Source organism: Parus major, chromosome 28 (assembly GCF_001522545.3).
Source record: "Parus major isolate Abel chromosome 28, Parus_major1.1, whole genome shotgun sequence".
Lineage (NCBI taxonomy): Eukaryota > Metazoa > Chordata > Aves > Passeriformes > Paridae > Parus > Parus major.
The window spans coordinates 2508649-2528197 of NC_031797.1; the positions used below are offsets into that span (position 1 = coordinate 2508649).

General features: G+C 42.7%; 1 protein-coding gene across 3 annotated transcripts in view; it reads left to right on the top strand.

The window, feature by feature from the left end:
* The window catches only part of CPAMD8 (C3 and PZP like alpha-2-macroglobulin domain containing 8), a 54957-nt gene that overhangs the window by 10231 nt on the left and 25177 nt on the right, over positions 1 to 19549 (top strand). For 2 of the 3 annotated variants that reach the window (XM_015651842.3, XM_015651840.2), the window contains exons 11-28: positions 169 to 396; positions 537 to 707; positions 1072 to 1200; positions 3333 to 3522; positions 4725 to 4909; positions 4994 to 5143; positions 5246 to 5407; positions 6449 to 6591; positions 7545 to 7610; positions 10367 to 10598; positions 11185 to 11338; positions 11911 to 12053; positions 12497 to 12548; positions 13227 to 13525; positions 13912 to 14137; positions 14712 to 14888; positions 17729 to 17810; positions 19012 to 19168. In XM_015651842.3, coding sequence (XP_015507328.1) covers positions 169 to 396; positions 537 to 707; positions 1072 to 1200; positions 3333 to 3522; positions 4725 to 4909; positions 4994 to 5143; positions 5246 to 5407; positions 6449 to 6591; positions 7545 to 7610; positions 10367 to 10598; positions 11185 to 11338; positions 11911 to 12053; positions 12497 to 12548; positions 13227 to 13525; positions 13912 to 14137; positions 14712 to 14888; positions 17729 to 17810; positions 19012 to 19168 — 2946 coding nt within the window. The remainder of the gene's footprint in view (positions 1 to 168; positions 397 to 536; positions 708 to 1071; positions 1201 to 3332; positions 3523 to 4724; positions 4910 to 4993; positions 5144 to 5245; positions 5408 to 6448; positions 6592 to 7544; positions 7611 to 10366; positions 10599 to 11184; positions 11339 to 11910; positions 12054 to 12496; positions 12549 to 13226; positions 13526 to 13911; positions 14138 to 14711; positions 14889 to 17728; positions 17811 to 19011; positions 19169 to 19549) is intronic. The other variant, XM_015651841.2, reaches the window with a different exon arrangement.

The window sequence follows — 19549 nt, forward strand, 5'->3', positions numbered from 1 at the left end:
CCCTGCCTGCCTTCCCTGCCTGCCTTCCCTGCCTGCCTTCCCTGCCTGCCCAGTTAATTCCCTCCAAAACACAGCTGCAAGCTCCCATCAGGTGCCTGTGCTTTAGATTTGGCTTCTGGGCCCTGTCAGGGTGTGAAATGCATCTTCCCTTTGTTGCCCCCACCCCAGATCGATGGCTCTGCCGTGTTTGATGTGTGTGTCAAGGACATGATGCCAGCAGATGTCCCAGAGCACTTCCGAGGCACAGTCAACATCTGGGCCACGGTGATCAGCTCTGATGGCAGCAAGCAGGTGACCTTTGATGACTCCACACCTGTCCAGAAACAGCTGATTGATATCAAGTACTCCAAGGACACCAGAAAACAGTTCAAACCTGGGCTGCCTTACAAAGGCAAGGTGAGATGAAAAGTAGAGCCCATGGACACGTGGCTAATTTAAAGTTGTACTGACTTGATGCCAGTGATTTTCCCCACCTGTCATTGAGTGGAATTGCTGATAATTTAAAGGAGATTGTTCTATAAATGCCCCATGTGCAGGTAGAAGTCACTTACCCCGATGGAAGCCCAGCTGACAGAATCACCATCCGAGTTAAAGCTGAGCTCACACCAAAGGACAATGTTTATACAAGTGAACTGGTCTCAAGGAATGGCCTGGTGGAGTTTGAAATCCCCTCCATCCCCACAGCTGCCCAATATGTCTGGCTGGAGGTGGGTAAAAGCTCCTTATAGGATTAGCAGGCTTTAATGTAACTAATCTTGTCAAACCTGCACTTTATAAATCAGTGCTACAAACAGGAAATCAGTGCCTTTTAGCTTCAGCTTCTGGATTTCAACACAGCAGACACTGGTTTGTTTCTTGCTGCCAGGAGAATTGATGTTGATAACATGAAAAGATGCTTCTCCAAATACAGTTTAACATGGTAGTAGAGTCCAATATTTGGGGAGTAAAGATGTCAAGAGATGAAAGGTGGAAGGTATAAAATGGGAGAAAAAAGTAAAGATTAAGAAAGAACAAAATGAACTTTCTATGCATAGCATTAAGATGTAACTTTTTCCTTTTTCTTTTTTCAAGACCAAAGTGACAGCAATTGATGGGAAACCCTCTGGGGATCAATATCTGCCCAACTACTTGTCCATCAGCAGCTGGTACTCACCCAGCAAATGTCACATCCAGCTCCAGGCACCAGACAAACCTTTCCAGGTACATTGGCTTCACATTCCATTATGGAAACCACTGCACTGCTTGGCTTAAATTACTTTGTTCTAATTAGATATTTCTGGACGTTCCTGATTCTGAGATCATGAACTGTTACTGTTTCCCCCACAAAGGATGAAGTAGCTGCACTTGAGACACCAAATAATTGTTGAGTGTGGGCTGCACAAGGTGCTAAGAGAAATTCCCTTGGTGCTGTGTGCAGCACCTCATTTCCAACCCCTTCTTTTCAGAGACAGGGTAGGTGTAGGCACAGAAAACACTTCAGGTTTGAATGTGTGTTCTGTGTGCCTCCAGTAAGGCTCAGACATGGATTGTTTGCTGAAAATGATTGGAAGTGATGATAGTGGGAGTGGCTGAATGGCTAAAGACCAAAATTAAGGCTGTGTAGTCTCACTGGAGCTTCCAGTTTGAATCTCAGCTGAATCTGTTATTCTTCCAATTATTGAAGTATAACCATGATTGCCTTGTCCTCTTTGGTAGGTTTTGTAGGAGCCTCTCTAAAGATGCAATCCTACCCTATAAAAGTTGTGATTTCTCTCCTAGAGAAAAGGTCTGATTTAGCCATGATTCCTGTGGCAGAATGTTTTCTGAGAGTTGCTCAGGGTTTCTTCTTACCCAAGAAAATGTTCTGAAGGTCAGCTCAGTGGAAAAAAAAGGGTTTTGGTAAAAAGCACCCTGAGATTTGTTATCAGCAGGTCCAACAGGTTGGTTTCAGACTCTTTATCCAAATAAAAGCATTTTTTTATCATTGCATTTCATAGAAGTTTAATGGCTAATTAATCTTTTACGAGTTTCCTGAGGTATGGAAAGGGGATTATACACTGCTAATCTGAACACATTGTTCTTATTATAACCTGATTAAAACTAATTCTTCTGTGGGAAAGCTTGGAGCTGGATGACCAGCTGATGTGGGAACTGTTTCCATGCATTGCCAGCTCTTACTGGGTGTTCCAATTAGCTACATTCATTTTTTAATGAATTGTTTCATCATTTGCACTGGGGAATTCTTAATACTTCAAATATTTGATGTCACGAGGCACCTCTTGGACTCTGTGGCATTCTCACTGTGTTTAACCATCAGCAGCTCCCTGCATCCCAGTCCTGCCCTTTTGGTTTGTGCCATGTGTGCATTCTGCAAGGAGAACACCTGGACCTGGAAAATGAGAGGTTTTTCAAAACATTTCTTTGGGATTTTCTGTCAGGCCTGAATGGTTTTATTTGGGAGCTGCTGTGCTTTAAATGGCAAGAGGGTGAGGAGGCAAAGGTGCTGAAGAAATCCTGCTGAACACAAGTGTCAGCCACTCCTCAGATCCTAGAAAGAAGGAGTTGGTGTTCCTAGGAAAGTTTGCTGTTCCCCAGAGTGATTATAACTCAGCCAGACACGAGCAGTGCTAATCCCATGGCTGATGTGTGTTCTGTTGGGATTTTTGGGGGTTTGTCTGGGGGTGTTCAGTACTCACTGAGCCCCTCTGGGTGCAGGGTTTCAGTGCCCAGGTGTGCTGCTCTGGAGCCTGTTACCCAGACAAAAAAAAAAAGAAGCTTTATTCATTTTTTTGTATGTTTGACACCTTCCTGAGTGCCCAATTCACAAATTGTTATCGAGACTTTGTGTAATTTGAAAACATTTTCCCTCTGATCTCTTCCCAGTCATTTCATGGCTATGTTTCAATTGGTATTTGCCACATGAATGTAACCACAATTAAACTGTAAATACTATCAAACACATATCTCTTCCCACCCCCAACCCAACTCTTTCCTTTTTTGGGCTGGGCTACTATAGGGTTGTCTAAAATTCAACTAATTCTGACAGCTGCTCTGTGCCAAAAGGCTGAACTTTCAGGATTCCAGAGATTCCTTTATTGTTTCATTAATGCATGCAACCCCCAGCTCATTCTCCTGTAGATTTGCAGCAAGTGAAGAGCTGAACACAGGCCCCTTTTTACTGTGGAGAAAGTCCCTGAGAACGGTGCTAATGTAATAATACACTTTTCAATGCATCCATTTGTTAGGACAGGGCTCACACCTCCTGTGGCCTGGAACCCAAGCAGCTTTCTGTGCTTCATCACCCAAAAGCTCATAACAGAGCAGATCTTTGGCTTTTCTGTCCCTGCCTGCAGGTGGGAGAGGAGGCCTGGATTGCAGTCAAGTCCACATGTCCTTGCAACTTCACTCTCCATTACGAAGTGGCGTCACGAGGGAACATTGTCCTGTCGGGGCTGCAGCCCAGCAATGTCACCCAGCAGAGGAGCAAAAGAGCCACCTCAGCCTTTGAGAAGAACATTGACCTCACACGCTTCCCAGGAACAGGTAGCCAGCACCAGAAATGCAACTCACCCCTATTTTCAGTGAAAAACAACTTTTACACAACCTTTTTGTTAATGTGATGCTCCTTAAAGAATATAGATAAGTTTCACAAGAAAAATAGATAAATCCATTGCCCTCAGTCATGTAAAAAAATTCTCCAAGAGGGGTAACTCTTGGAAAGTTTTCTTTGGTCTTTCTGCAGTCTTCCTCAGTTGAGAAAAGTAATTTTTTTGTTTGGAATGGAGTGGCAGGGAAGTTTAGGGCAGGGCTGGGGCAGTTGGTTAAATTGGTTGAGCTTAAACTGAGAAGAGGATGTTAGATGGAAAGAGAAAATTAAATAGACTGATAAAGGAGATCACACAGTCCACAGGGGGAAAGTAAATGAAATCCTGGTTTGCACAAGGTGTAACAGGAACAACACAGATCTGGTGGATTTGGGAAGCAGGAGGATAAAAAATGGTGGGATTGGAAAGATGGATATAACAGCTACAAAAGGAAAAGTCTGGCTGTCCTGGTGACCACTTTGGGAGTTGGGGAAAGAGCAACAGGAGCCTCCCTCTGTGTACCCACCAAGCTTTGGCAGTCAGTAATTTAGGATTTGTGATGATTTTCTGCACTGAAGGTTTGTTCTGAGCTGTTGCATTTATAGTTTGCTCAGAGGCTTTGTGGTTGCTGTCATTGGAGGAGTTCAAGGCCAGGTTGTGTGGGACTTTGGGCAACCTGATCTGGTGAAAGCCATCCTTGTCCACATCAGGGGGCTGGAAGTAAAGGAACTTTAAATGTCCCTTCAACCTAAACCATTCTGTGATCCTATTTAACAGTTCCAGTGATTCTCTGCTCTATAAACTGCATAATCCTTTTTCAGACTTACTCCTTTTCTCTCATTAGTGTTCTCCAGCAATAGATAACGTTTTCTCTTTATTTTCAGCAGCTGGGTAACTTAACTGTGTGTTACCTTGATTTCATGGCTAGAGAAACATAGAGTAGTCCTTCCCTACCCACCTTCTCCATGCTGCTCTTTAAATTATGAGTGCTAATTACCTCTCACAAAGAGGAGGAAAAGGGAAAATATTCTGAACTTGAGAAGGTGTGGAACAGGAGCAAGGGAAGAATGCGAGTTCTGAATGGAGAGTTCTGTGCCTGTCAGCATTAGGAGAGGGCAGGAAGGGAGTGAGTGGGATAAATAAAGCTATTTTTCTCCACAGCTCCTGTTTCAGCACCTCCCAGCACACCTGCAGCAGAGGTGGAGGTGTGTGTGACCTTCCTGAGGTTCTCAGTCGTTCACTCCATGGCTCCCCTGGGCCGGCTGCTCGTGTACTACGTCAGGGAGAACGGAGAGGGGGTCACAGACAGCCTGCAGTTCACTGTCAACTCCTCCTTTGAGAACCAGGTAGTGGAGAGGAAGGGCTGGTAACCCTCATTGCTCTTTAGTTTTTGGGCTAATCACAGGATTTAACAGGATTTCCCTTCCCAGGTTGCCGTGGCGCTCTCGGCCAACGAGACCAGGCCTGGTGATGTGGTGAACATCAAGGTCAGAGCTGCAAAAGGAAGCTGTGTCTGCCTTGCCACGGTGGACAAGAGTGTCTACCTGCTCAAGACAGGCTTCCAGCTGACAGCCAGCCAGGTAGAGGGAGCTTCAGGCACTGGAGTCCTTTTCTCACTCCTGTGATCTTCACCCCCTTCGAGGAAGCAGCCAAGGACAGCAGCCCGTGCCCTTTCCCTGCAGGTGTTCCAGGAGCTTGCAGAGTATGATGTGTCTGATGCTTTTGGAGCTCCAAAGGAAGAGGGGCACTTCTGGTGGCCAGGCATGTCCTCACGGAGACGCCGCAGATCCTCCGTGTTCCCCTGGCACTGGGACATCACCAAGGACGCGCGCTTCGCCTTTACAGTAGGAAGAACCATCCTCCCTTCCCTCTGCACTGTCTTTTTAGTGTTTTCGTGTTTGCAGGGGAGTTTCAGCTCCACAGGCCGGGGGTTTTCCCCACATCAGAGCTGTTTCTCCAGGGTGGGTGGGATGAAAGGTAATTTTTGAGAAGAGAGTGCTCTGCAAAGATATTTGAGAAACGTGGTTTGACTTAGGCCAGTCTTGGGAGGGCCTGGGTGAAGGAATCCTGCTGGGTGAAGGAATTCATGCTGATGCTCTGGAGGATCAGACAGGGACCAGAAGGTTCCTCCAGGCATGGGTGAGATCTCTTCTGCAGCTACCCCAATGGGGAAGGAGGGTGGAATGTGTCCTTGTAGCCTTTTGGACTGTCCTTTGGAAATCATTTTAGTTTCTGTTGCCACCTGCATGAAAGACCTTTATGTCCTCAATCACCTATGCACACCTGGTGCAAGGCTGGGGTGTGTGCAGAGAACAAAGCTCATTCTCCAGGAGCTGGGAGCTGCTGCCTCATGAATAAGAGCATTTAGGGGACAGAGCTGGCAGCTTCCCCAGGAGCTCTGTGCTTCCCCTGTGTGGACACTTTCCACTTTGCTTGGCATCCCTGGCAGGGCAGAGCTGGGGATGCCTGATGGGAGAGCTGCCTGCTCACTGCAGCAGAGCACACTGGAAACTCTTAGCAAGGGTAAAAGGCTGTAAGGTTGTATTCTAGGGGAAAAAATGTATGTAATGATTTTTCACCTGTCATACTTGCCCTAATCAGTATCATTAGATATGATTTAAATGCATTTTCCAAGCAGACAAGAGCTTTCTCCTAAAGCCTCTGCCTATACACCTTCACATTAGCAGTCATTTTTTACACAAAACTTTAAAAAAATCCTCAAGATTCAATTGAGATTCCCCCTAGATGTTGAAATAGGATAGAGGGATTCTATTAAAAAAAAAAAAATCAGTGCACATTTAATTATTTTTCTTTAATTCTTTTATTTTTATTTTTTTTTCCCCTTGCTGGCTTTTGTTTTGTGGTGTTGATTTTTCATTGTCTAGGAAACTGGCTTGGTGGTGATGACTGACATAGTCAGCCTGAACCACAGGCAGAATGGAGGGATGTACACAGATGAGGCTGTCCCAGCCTTCCAGCCACACACTGGCACCTTGGTGGCCACCATGCATTCCAAAATAGCACCAAGGTAACGTCTGGGGTTTAATATCTATTGTCTGTGCTACTCCTGCCTGGTTTGGTTCTCTATTCTCAGCTATTTTCCATCTCCATGTCCCCAGGTTTAGACAGGGCAGTGATGGTGAAATTTTTCCAACAGCTTGGTAGATGTAAAAAAGAAATGTATCTGACACTGCTTTGTTAAATTTAATTTAATTCTGGAAAAATGACATATGCAAAGAGTCCTAAATTATAGTTTTGAAGAATATTTCTTTGCATTTTGCTGTGAATTTCTTGGAATATTTGCAAGCTATGGCTGTTTTTGCAGTCACTCATTGCTCATGATTTGCAGCATTCAGCTGGTGATCAAAATCAATGGAATGAGGGGCTGCAAGAAGGAAAGGTTGTGAGGTACTACAAGTGATGCTGCACCTGAGGATGAGCCTTCCCTCTGCTCCTGAACTTCCTGGAAGCCTCTTTTAGCAGAGGAAATTCTGGGGTTAGTTAAGAAATAGATAATGAAGCATCACAGGCATAGAAAAGCTGATTTAAATTTTTTAAGTATTAGAAATCAAGAGAAATCAAAAAGAGGGGATGGAGGAGATCAAGTAATGACTTTAGTATCTGCTGGAAGTCATGTATTGTATTTTGTTCCCCTTGATTCCATTTGGTGAAAGAATTTGGATCACAAATCAATTTTATTTTAGACTACATTATTTCTCCTGATTTCAAGGTTATCTTACTTGTACTATTTTTTTAGATTCTTGTTTCTGTCTGCAGAGTGTGTGTGCACACAAAGGGGTTGTTTCAAAAGACCTTGTAATTTGTGTTATGAATTATCACCCACTCACTCCTTAATGAGTCTGCAGCAGCCGGAGTTTTGGTCATGTGAGCCAGAGTCAGCTGATAACTCTGATTTATCAGTGACTCCTGAAAATATCTTATTAAAGGAATCAATTTGCAAGGATTTGTTTCTTGTTTTAGCAGAGCAGAGAAGAGGAAAAGAACCTTCTTCCCTGAGACGTGGATTTGGCACTGCTTCAATGTCAGGTATTGGTATTAATTATATCCAATGTTCTCTTCAGCTACAGAAAACCAAACTCTTTAAAATCTAATGAGTTACCCTGGCATTTTCTGATTATTTTTTTTTAAATATTATTTTTTCCCCCATTGTTGGTGTTTCTCTTCATTACCACTTCAATCTTTGCAACATTTCCTCTGGTCCTGAAGTGTTCCCTTGCTTCAAGCTGAACCTGTCAGTTGTGTCCAGATTGATTCTCCATTGACTCCTTTTCAAATTTCACAGAGCCCTCCTTTCTCTGTCATCTCCTGCAAGAACATCTCCCCCAGACCTCAGTCTGCTGCCTCATAAATCCTGGTTTCCTCTGGGTACAGAAAAAAAAATAATTCCTAAAGAGATAACTAATCTGTCCCACAACAGCACATCTAGGATAATTTCAATCAATTATTAAAAGGCTTCTCCAGGTTTGCAAGTAAAGTTCATTCTTAATAAATGATTGTAAATTAAATTTGACAGGAACTTGGAGCAAGTGTATTCAAATCTGTTCAATTGAGCATGAAATATGCTTTGTAGAAATACACAAAGAATTCCAGAAGTGCCCGTTTGGGCCTCAGCAAGCTGGGGCAGTTAATTATAAGTGGGAGAGTGTGGAATAAAAAATTGCAGATTGCATTTTCTCCACTTCATTTCATTAGAAACAACTGAGTTGGAGCATTCCTTAATTTCCACTCTCCTGAACAGGAAGAATTTATTTTTTTTCTTCTACCATTTATAATTATAATATACAATCCTAAAAAAAAAAAAGAAAAAAAAAGGAACAAAAGCCTAATGTCAACTTCCCAAACCAATTCTAAAAATTCCTAGAGCCTGGCTGGAGGGTCTAATGGCTGGAAATGAGTGTGTACTTTGGCCCTGTGCCCAGAAGAGTAAGTGCCCTCATGTGTGAAAATAATGTTAATGCTGGTTATGGGCTGAAATCCCAGTGGAAAGAACATCAGCTGCAACAAATTGTCCGGTTAAACAGGCTGGAATATTGCCAGCCCTGGAGCCAGGACACCCTGCTGCCTGGTCCTGGGGGCTGGACATCAGTGCAGGTATCTCTAACCTAAGGGTTAGGGAACCAGTCTGCTTAAAGGAGATAAAATAACTTCAACTTTTAAGTAGGTTTGGATTGGATATTGGGAAGAAATCATTCTCTAAGGGGGATGGAGCCCTGGCACAGGGTGCCCAGAGCAGCTGGGGCTGCCCCTGGATCCCTGGCAGTGCCCAAGGCCAGGCTGGACGGGGCTTGGAGCAGCCTGGGATGGTGGAAGGTGTCCCTGCCATGGCAGGGGTGGAACTGGATGGGCTTTGAGTTCCCTTCCAACCCAAACCATCCCATGTTTCTATGATACAAGTGCATCTCCCAAGGCTTTTCCCCCTGGAGTTTGATCTGGGGGAACCACATTAACCAGTCAGTGCTTGGAGTCTGACAGAGCTCATAAAAAACACAGTGATCTCCCCTTTTTATTGTTTCAACCCTTTCCCTTTGTAACACAAACACAGAGCTGAGTCCCTGGGGATCTGCCTGGCTCCTGACAGGAACAACAACTTCAGGCTCACTGAGATTTCATTTAGAGGAGCAAAGCAAAGGTGCTTCAAGTGTGAACAAACTTCATCTGAAAAGCAGTGGAAGTGCAGCCCTTGGGTGTGTTCAGGGTGTGCAAAAGGCACCTCTGCAGATGAGGATAGCCTGTTGTCCTGGACACTTGCAAAGCTTCTTCTGAAGACCTCTCATTCTCATTTTCCATGCCCCCAAAAGCCTACAGAGCTGGCAGCATGTGTGTCAAGCTCTGGGGAATAAATAAGAACTTGAGAAAAAACAACCTTAGGGTGTACTCACAACTGCACCAATCATCCTGCCAGCTGAGCCATGAAATAGCTTTTGTTCTTGTGTTAGATGAAATGTTTTCTGTTCCAGGCAGGTCCAAGAATGCTTTGCAGGAGGGAAATGGCAAAGTCTGAAGAACAAAACTGAATTTCCATTATTATAAAGCATGGAAGAGGCTACCAGGTTTATGATATCTCACTGTGCTGTGCACAGGAAAGCTGAATACTCAGAGATTTGATTTTTAATAGTTAATTTCAGTCCTCATTGAAATAAAATGATAGGTTTGGAAATTTTCTAAGTCAGTCATTCCAAAACCAAGCAAACCAGAATGTTTCTGAATCAAAACAAGCAGTTGCTGAACTGGATGTTTAGAAAGTTTCTCATTTGTCTTTGTGTTCAAGCAGAGTCCACAGTGTGGCAATGGACACAGGGACAATGAGTTCCAACAAAAACCACTTTTATTTCACCAGCAATTAAATCAATTATTGTTGAACTGTTTTTATCCAGGACTTCAATCTGGGATTATTTTTTGTCTTTCTTTTTAGATTTTGATTAGATTTTCTTTTTAGATTTAGGTTAGATTTTCTTTTTTGGGGTTTGTTTCAGAGTTTTGTTTAGATTTTTTTTTTTAATTAGTGCAGCTATTTGCCTCTAAGAAAAGTGACTTGGAAATGAGGTTGTAAATGAAGTTTTTAATTGAGGAAGAATTTGTGTTTTACAGAAGTAACTGCTTTTCTGCTGCTTTATAAATATTTGCAGGTCCTAAAACTGATAGAAAATACGGAGCCTTCTGTAAAGTTCAAAGCAGAGGATGCTATCTTATAAATTTGGATCTGGAGGGAATTTCCCAAAATGTTTCACTAAAAATCATTTATTGCATGTGATCAAGCAGAGTTTTGTGTGTTCCTTTGGCAGTAACAGCTCAGGGGAAGCCCAGCTGCGAGTGGAGGTGCCCGACTCCATCACCACGTGGATCACGGAGGCCGTGGCTCTGTCTGAGGAGAAGGGGCTGGGCATTGCCAGCCAGACAGAGCTGAAAACATTCAAACCTTTTTTCATCGACTTCACACTGCCCTACCACGTCATCAGGGGCGAGCAGACCAAGATCCCCCTCACTGTCTACAATTACCTGGCCGTGTGTGCAGAGGTAACAGCTCAGCCCTGCCCCTGGCTCAGCTCTGGGTCACCACCACAGCTGGTGAGTGCTCCACGAGCCACAGTAGATAAGGTGTCAGGCTAACAGAGAGGTAAGCTCAGCAGAGGTGCTTTGAGAAGATAAATATTGCTTTTTTTTCTATTCAAAAAAATGTCATCTCTTTATTTATTGTGGTAGGCTGAAGTGTCTTGCAGCACTTCAGAAAAGCAAATGTTGAAAAAGACTGAGAAGACAATTGGGAATCTCGTGCTGAACCACAAAGAAGAATTTCCTTCATAATCAAAAAGCTGACAAAAATAGTTTATTTTGAAGGATTTTTTTCCCTAAGAAATTCCATCTCCCTTGATGTTTTCTTCTCATGTTCCTCATCTGCCCAGCTCCAGTAGCCTCTCCCAGAAATTCTTGTAGAATTGCTGAGCTGAAAGTCCTGCTCTCAGTCAAACCCATGGCTAGAAACTTTGAAGAATGAATAATCTGCATTCTGTGATTTTTATGAAGAATTCTGTGGGGTTCACATAGATCAGTTTGGCTTTGTGGCTGATATTTCCAATAAATGACATTTCCAATACTTTCACAGGTCCATGTGAAGATTTCTGTCCCAAAAGGTATAAAGTTTGTTGGGCACCCTGGGAAGCACCACCTGACCAGGAAGAAGTGTGTGGCCCCTGGAGAAGCCAAACCCACCTCCATCGTTCTGTCCTTCAGTGAGCTGGGCCTGAGCAACATCACTGGTACACAGAACTCAGCTTCTTGGTGCTTGGAGGGGTTTTAAAAAGTGTTAAAAGTGTTTCTTCTTATTCATCTCTCAGGGAAAATTCTTATTTCTCTATTGCCCCAGTTCTTTCATTCCACTTGCTGCCAGCTTGGCTTTTCAGCCTCGTTTATCATAGGGACAAATTGTGATGCACTGAATACACAAACAAACATCAGGACATTCTCTGGTCATCAGTTTTCCTGCTGTGATATTTGCTCATGCAAGGTTGGGCCTGTTACATTTCCCTGAAGAGATCAGTGGAAATTTTTAAACAAGAGAATAACAACAAATTCTGTGCAAATAATCCCAGTAAAAACTGTTAGCAACACTGAAAAGCAGGGAAGAGTTTCTCTGTTGCCCCATGATTGTTCAAATATTGCCCAGTTTTAGATGTGATCACTCAAATATACATAAAGAGAATATGAGAGAGAGGTAATTACAGCACTTGATGTACTGTTAATGAGCTACTTCTAATTAATTTGGATCTCTTTAATTTCTAGAGATCTTCCTATCTCAAAATCTTGGCTGCTTTTCCCTTCTGTTTCTTAGCAAAAGCTTTTGCCTATGGTGGGACCAACTGCTGTCAGGAGGGGATGCAGACCCTGAAGAACAGCAAACACTCAGAGGACTCTTACATGGACAAAAGGACCCCTGTGGGGGTGGATTATGTTCGCAGCAGTGTCATTATTGAGGTGAGAAAACACGAATTTATGATAATTCAGGGAAAAAGAAATGCTTGGGCAAATGGTGAAATCAAAGGTGAATAGGTTTATAAAGATCCTCAAGTTGATTTACAGTGTGTTAAGGAGATTGGAAATAATCAGCTTTAGTGGTACTTGTACAGAAAAAGCCCATTTGAGGTCCTCTGGTGAATCTTCAACACAGAGAAAAAGCAAAAGCAATTTTATGGGAAAAGCTTGCCCTGTTAATCTAAGAAATATGATAAAATGGAAGGTTCTCTGGCAGTGGTTAGCACTGCTCTGGCTAACAGAACACAGTGCCATCACTTTTCTATAAAGGATATAAACCATTGCACAGCAGCAAAAATAATTTCTGTATTTTCCAAGTAAAACTGGAATCTGTTCCTGCTAATCCAAGCCCTGTGGTTTATGTGTGGATTTCTGTCTTTCTACAGCCAGAGGGACTGTCCAGAGAATACACCTACAGTGTGTTCTTCTGCCCAAATGGTAAGTTCATGATTTGAATGAAATATATTCAGTTTGTTTGAATCATTTTTAAAAAGAAACATTTGGCTTCATCTCATTTAAAAAAAAAAAATAAATAAAATAAATCTTTGTTTCCATTTCTCTGTGATTGATGAGTTATGGTGTGTAGGAACAACTTGTAAATAAAGAGTCTTTCTTACCTGGCTGGCTAATTATGAATTTGCTCTAACTGCCCAAGTGATTTCTGGAAATGGCCATTAAATTCCTTTACTTTATGGAACAGTTTAAGTATTCAGCACTGTGGACAGTAACTGGGACTGTACTTTATTTTCAGCTGGTGTTTTAAGATTCAGCTCTGGAATCAGTCTGTCTTTTCTGCCAGAGATTTGGATAGCTCAGAGTTGGCTTCAGTAGGTAAACAGAGATGCTTTTGACCACTAGATTAGAACTGAAAAATCACTTGCTGAGTTCATAAGAAATTCAGCTGAGCAGTTTGAAGGATTTTCTGCCTTGAAGGAGGTAAAAATAAAAGATGAGAAAAAACATCCATGTGTATTTTAATACTTTTAAAGAAGCTGGAAACAACCCCCATGTACTTACGAAAGGTCTGTTTGAATTTCAGTTATCAGCCAGGGGTTATTTTTGATGTCTGTAAAATGAGCTCTAATTCTTACAACATTCCCTTGTTTTTCTGACTAGAGAAAATACACATTTCCACACCTAACAAATATGAGTACCAGTACATGCAGAAACCAGCCCAGATGAGGCACTTTGACATTGCTGTGAAGGCCCACAACGATGCCCACCTGGCCCTGTCCTCTGGCCCCCACGACATGGCAGAGATGACAGAGATCGTCATTGGGGGACAGCAAAACACCAAAACTTGGATTTCCACCAGCAAAATGGGAGAGCCAGTGGCCAGCAGGGACACACCTGGCATCCTCTCCTGGGATGAATTCCGCAGCTTCTGGATCAGCTGGAAAAATGGAGTTATCCAGGTACTGAATTCTTCTGTGTGATGGTCTGGAAGTCTCTTTTAAAGCAGAGTTTGAGCACACAGAGAGCAGTTTTTCCTTGGTGTAGAAGGTGGGACTTCATTCCTGTTACCTTTTCCCTCTGAAGCTGTTGTGATCAGAACAAATCTGCTTTTATCACCGTTATGTTCTCAGGGCCTCAATCCTCAATATTTTTATTGATGAAAGCCTTGAAGGCCAAGCCTATGGAATTCTCATTGAACTGCCTTGGATTGTTTTGTGGGTGGGAAAGAGAGAGGTGTTGCTGCATCTGCAGCACACATCTGAGCTGGGAGGTGTCCCAGCACACGAGGCAGAGCAGCTCCACATGTGTGGGCTCTTGGATCTCCATGGTCTCTTGTCCCTTCCAGGTTGGCCACGGTACTCGGGTGCTAAACGAATCTATTATTGTGGAGTGGACAGTCCCCAAACAGCTTGAGGTGAAGTACATTGGCTTTTCCACAGGCTGGGGGTCAATGGGAGAGTTTAAAATTTGGAGAAAAGAAGAGACTGATGAAAATCACAATGAAGCATTTACTCTTGGAGTTCCCCACAACATAATTCCAGGATCAGAAAGAGCTACGGCTTCAATAATAGGTATCAATTATCAGGAGGTATCACTTAGGTACCCTTTATCAAATGTGAACAGATGCTCCAGCTGTTACTTCTGACCAGTACTTGAGTAATGCACACCAGATAAAACAGTCACAGGCACTTAGAAATGTTTATTACTGCTTAATTCTGGGACAGATAATTCCTTGGGGTTTCTTTGTCACTTGTTTGAAGCCTTTTGGGGTTGACAGTGGTTTCAAGTTGATGCCACGTGAGGGGCTTTGCAGGGGCACTGTCTGTTATAGTTCATGGTATTTATTGCATTGTCATCCTCATCATAAATTGTGCCATGTCCTAAACTGGTCTAAACTGGGAAGTTGTGGATAATCAAAGGGAAGTCGTGGATAATCAAAGGCTGAAATGCAGAATTTCTTTAATCCAACAAGAGATTGAAGGGCTAGGACTTATCAGCTGAAGGACTTCCCACTTATGTCACAGTTTATTTGAGCTGACTCTGGGGTAGCCAGGAGATACCAGTGCAGTCAGTGGGGGTTAATCATCAAACACCAAAAGGAAACTTGAATTTTAATCCTGAGCAATTCCCCTCTTTCTCAAACAGGAGATGTGATGGGTCCTACTCTGAACAACCTGGACAACCTGCTGAGGTTGCCCTTTGGCTGTGGGGAGCAGAACATGATCCATTTTGCTCCCAATGTCTTTGTCCTGAAATACCTGCAGAAAACCAAGCAGCTCAGCCACGAGGTGGAGGTTGAAGCTACCGATTACCTTGTTCAAGGTAACCCATTGCAATTAAATTTACAGATGGAGAAAAGGCTTTGAATTAATAGTTTTACTTTACGTGTTGCTTTTTCTAATCATGAATAGCCCAGGTGATGAGGATTCATCATGTCTTGCAGGATAATCTCACAGTCTGACAGATTTTGATGGCAAAACACTTTCCCTTGATATGTAACCTGTGTTTCCCTTCAGTAACTCTTAGTTCAGATGTTTATTGATTTATCTTCATCTTTTCTTCCTTAGCTGATTTCTACATTTAAACATTTTAGAAAGTGAAGGAAATTAAATTTAGCAAAAATCTGTATATTTAGGGGGTTTTGCCTCATTCATAATTTGTCTTTCCAAGCCTTTAGTTACTAGAGTTATAGCTCTTCTCTGGACTTTTTTTTCCAACAGTGTTTTCTTAGTAACAGTATACCAAAAATCAAAATTTAGTATCCAAAGTAGTTAAAAGCCTTCATTACATGGCTCTAGGTTATCTGTCCTTTCAATGTCCTGTCCTACTTTACTAAGCAGCTCAAAACAACATTTTTTTTTTTAATTTCCCCCACTGCTTTTCTCAGCATTTGTTTTGGGGAGAGCCACGTGCAAAATAGTTTTATAACTCAGTGCAATTCTCAGGACAAGTAAGAATTCAGAGATCATTAAAAACAAGAGTGACCCAAAGGGACAAAGCTCTCTTGTGTATGAGTCAGACAATAGTCATGTCATGAAATCAGAGGTGACAGGGTTAGGTGGTTCTCCTCTGAAAATATAAATATAAAATGTAATATGTGAGATATTTCTTGTGTTCAGCAGCAAAAGCCCAGTGCTGCTTCCTCTGCCTGGCTCCAGTCATTTCACTTGTAATTTTCTGTGCTTGCTGGGAGCAGTGAGGCAAAGGGAATTTGTTAATGGCCCGAGTCAGTGTTTCCTTTGCAACATCATTTGCTTTTGTTTCTTTTTATGAATCTGCAAACCTTCCAGGTTTTTGGCTCCAAACTCTGTTTGCTAATTAACCCTTACAGAAGAAACCCCCAAGAGTTTTAAACCATTCTGTGTTTACTGGAGCCCTGCCAAGTACAAGGTTTAGATGGGAAATGCTCACTCTAGAAGGCTTTTGTGATTTACCAAGCCAGAAAACTTCATCCCTTAATCATCCATCATGGAAAATGCTGATACCCAACAATTCCTGTGTATTTCCTCTTCTTTAGAAGTGGCCTGGGAGAAACCAAACAGTATTTTTTTCTACTTCCCCACAAAAAAAAGCAGGTGAGCAGGGGAAAACTGGAGAGGGGAACCTCTCCTGTGAGCCCCAGCATCCAGAAGAGTGTTCAGAAAAGAGGAGGGTTCAGAAGAGCAAGCAAGACATAAAGTCTGTGCTGTGCCACTCACAACCAACAACCAAAGAACAACAGCAAGAGCAATGAAGCATAATCCAGCTCAAAATCACAGAATATCCTGAGCTGGAAGGGATCCACTGTGATCACCAAGTCCAGCTCTGGAATGAATGGCCCATGCAGGGGTCAAACCCACAGCCTTGGCAGTACTGGCACCATGAACATTCAAAAAGAGAGGAACAGAAACAATGAGAAGAGGGATATAAAATATAAGAATTGAATGTGTCCATTTGCACACTGGAAATGAGCACTGAGGAGCTGTTTAAGCAGGAAGTGCTCAGTAGTAAATCATACCTGAGGGCTGCAGGGGGCAAAAAAGCAATTTAATTTAATTTAACACCTATTTTTTGGAAGAAGAAAAAAACAATACCATTACTTAGGCTTTCTGCCAGGTATCTGTACCTATCCCACCACCCCCTGATAAAGATGTGGTTGCTCCAAGAGCATCATCAATCTCTAGGTCTTCATTCCTCCCATTGTTCAGGCCATTCCCAGTGAGCACTGGGGGGCTACAGAGCAACTGGGAAGTGTGGGAGTCATGGGCAGCCCCTCCTCAGGGACTGAGGAGCTGCCTGTATCTGCAGAGGTCAGCAGAGAAACTTCACCTCTGGAAATGAAACAATAATCCTCTCCCATAAAAACGTCATGTGGAGTGGAATAAAACACCTCCTCCCCTGCTGCAGAATTCAGCAGGCATGAAAAGTCTTTTGACACAATCTTCTTGCAGATTGGAGTTTTCCTTATCAGAAATATCCATCCTGGGGGGTTTGACTCCAATGGGTGTTTCAGAGCTTTATCTTTATTTTAAGTGTGGGTTGTGTATTCATCCCTGTGGAGGATTTGCTAGGATGGACATGGGTGTAGACAAACAGGTTTGAGAAGTAAATCATTTTCCTGGCAGAAAAAGAGCATTTTCAACCTCAGAAGACATTCCAGGAGAGAGTTCTTATCTTCAGCATTCACCTTGTTAATAGTGATGTCTAAAACAAGCCTTGGGACAGCCCTTGCAGCTGTTCACGTGCACAGAGATCACAGCTCTTGTTGTGATGTTACCTGAACTCGTTCCAAGCAACAGCTTTGGGGAAAGTCTGAATCCAGCTGTAATGTCACAGGCAAAACCTTTTCATTTGTAAATGGAAGTAAAATGGAAGGAGAGTGGCTCTATGCTTAAGTCAAAACCTTTTGATAATGCTTTTTTTTTTTCAGAGAAGTATCAGCTTTTTAGCATTTCCAGTGTCCAAAAGGCAGGAGCTGCAGTGTCCCAGATGTTATCCTGAGCAGATTTCTGGATGAACTGCACACAGAGCTGGCTCTCACTCACAGCAGAATAAGAAGCTGCCTCGGGCAGCAGAATCCCTTACACATGTTCCAGATGTTCTGAGTCTTCATTCACTTTAAATACTTGTTTTATTCTGTGTGAGGAGATTTTGGACTCCCCCAATTCTTTTGTGGCTTCCAGGCTACCAGCGCCAGCTGACCTACAAGAGGCAGGACGGCTCCTACAGTGCTTTTGGGGAGAGGGACTCATCAGGGAGCATGTGGTGAGTAACTATTTAAAACTGAGCTGGAGAAGTGCTAAGTGCTTGCTAAACAGGAAAAATATACAATTGGCTGGGAAAGAGGAGTAACTTTCCAGCTTCTCTCATGGTATCACACACAGTGGAAAACAGAAATAATGCAAGAATATTCAGTGGCTACAGAATTGCTGTACAGTGCTGCTGAGTGTTCTGACTGCATTAGGTGATGTGTTGTAGGTGATTCAGGACTCAGGAGCAGTTTAGAGAGTTAAATCTGCTAATTAGTCCAGGTTTCAGGCACAAAACTGTAGTTAAGGATCATATCTGCAATAGGAGTAGCAATTATGGAGCATTTAAGCACCTGATTCCATTAGGGAATGGAGTTTTACCTGAAGCAGGTACAGGGAAATGTGCTGTCTCTGTAAGTGGGAGAAGCTTTTACCAGGGTAAAAAAATGACCAAAACCAGCTCAAAACCCCTCAAAGACAAAGAGGTTTGTGTGGCATCAATCCCAGGGCTCAGCTCTGGACATCCAGGGCTCCATCCCTCTGCTCCATCCATGCTGGGGTTTTCTCTGATTGCAGCACCACTGCTCTTCCTGAGACAGGGATCTTCCATCCCAGCCCCTGGATGGGAGATACAGTGACACAGAATTACTCAACACTCGAAAAATCCCCTGCCAGGCAGCAGTGTTTGCTACCCTCCCATTCCTCAGGGGCTTGTCAATGCAATGACTCAATCCCCCCAAGCTGGCCAGGGCTCACACTTGTTGTCAGAGGTTTAGAATTCCAAAATCACTTCTCGTGCTTTTTTAAGTCTTAATTCTATATAAAGTGTAACATAGCTTTCAGGCTTGAGGAAAGGATCTGGATTTCTTATGAGAAATATATTGATTCTTAATTTTAAAATATTGAGTCTGATCTTAAAAACTTCAATAATTTGGGATAAAAAATAACTATATTTTAGAGTGTGTCATAATTTTGACAAATACACCATTGAGTTCTACTTTTCAATTTAATTTGTTGACCTTTAAACCTTTTCTTATCCAAAGCCTGGACAGTGTTTAGGTGCTTTTATGTCCCATAAACATTTTATCAACAATATTTAGTGTTTCTCAACAAGACTTTTTTCAATTTGTGCTTTCCAAGAACACAGTATTTTCCTTACAAGTACTTTGTATTCTGAATTTGTTTTCTCAGTAAAGATGGTTAATTCCTTTTTACAGGTTAACAGCTTTTGTGCTCAAGTCCTTTGCTCAGTCTCGTGGGTTTATTTTCATTGACCCCAAAGAACTCACAGCTGCCAAAGACTGGATAATCCAGCACCAGAAAGAAGATGGTTCTTTCCCTGCTATGGGCAGGATTCTAAACAAGGACATTCAGGTAAAAACCACACAGGATCAGCAAGGACATTTTTAGAGTTGTTATCAGAGCATGAAGTGATGCAGTTTGAATATGAATTTTGCACTTGAAAGGCTGGAATGCTACAGGGAGAACCAGGGGAATTTCAGTTAAAAATGGTCTCAGAATGTGTCTGTGGGGTGTCCCCAGAGGATGGAAAGCAAGGTGTGAATTCTTACAAAATACTGTATTAAATGTGTCCTCAGGCCAGGGACAGCTGAGACCTGGCCCCAACCACAGTGGGCTTGGGTTCCTAAATTTTATGCTCCTTGTGTGCAAAGAAAAGAAATTTGGTGATGCTTCAGCTTCTCCTCTAGTTCCAACACATCCTTTGTATTATTTCAAAGTCTCTTTTTCTTCCTC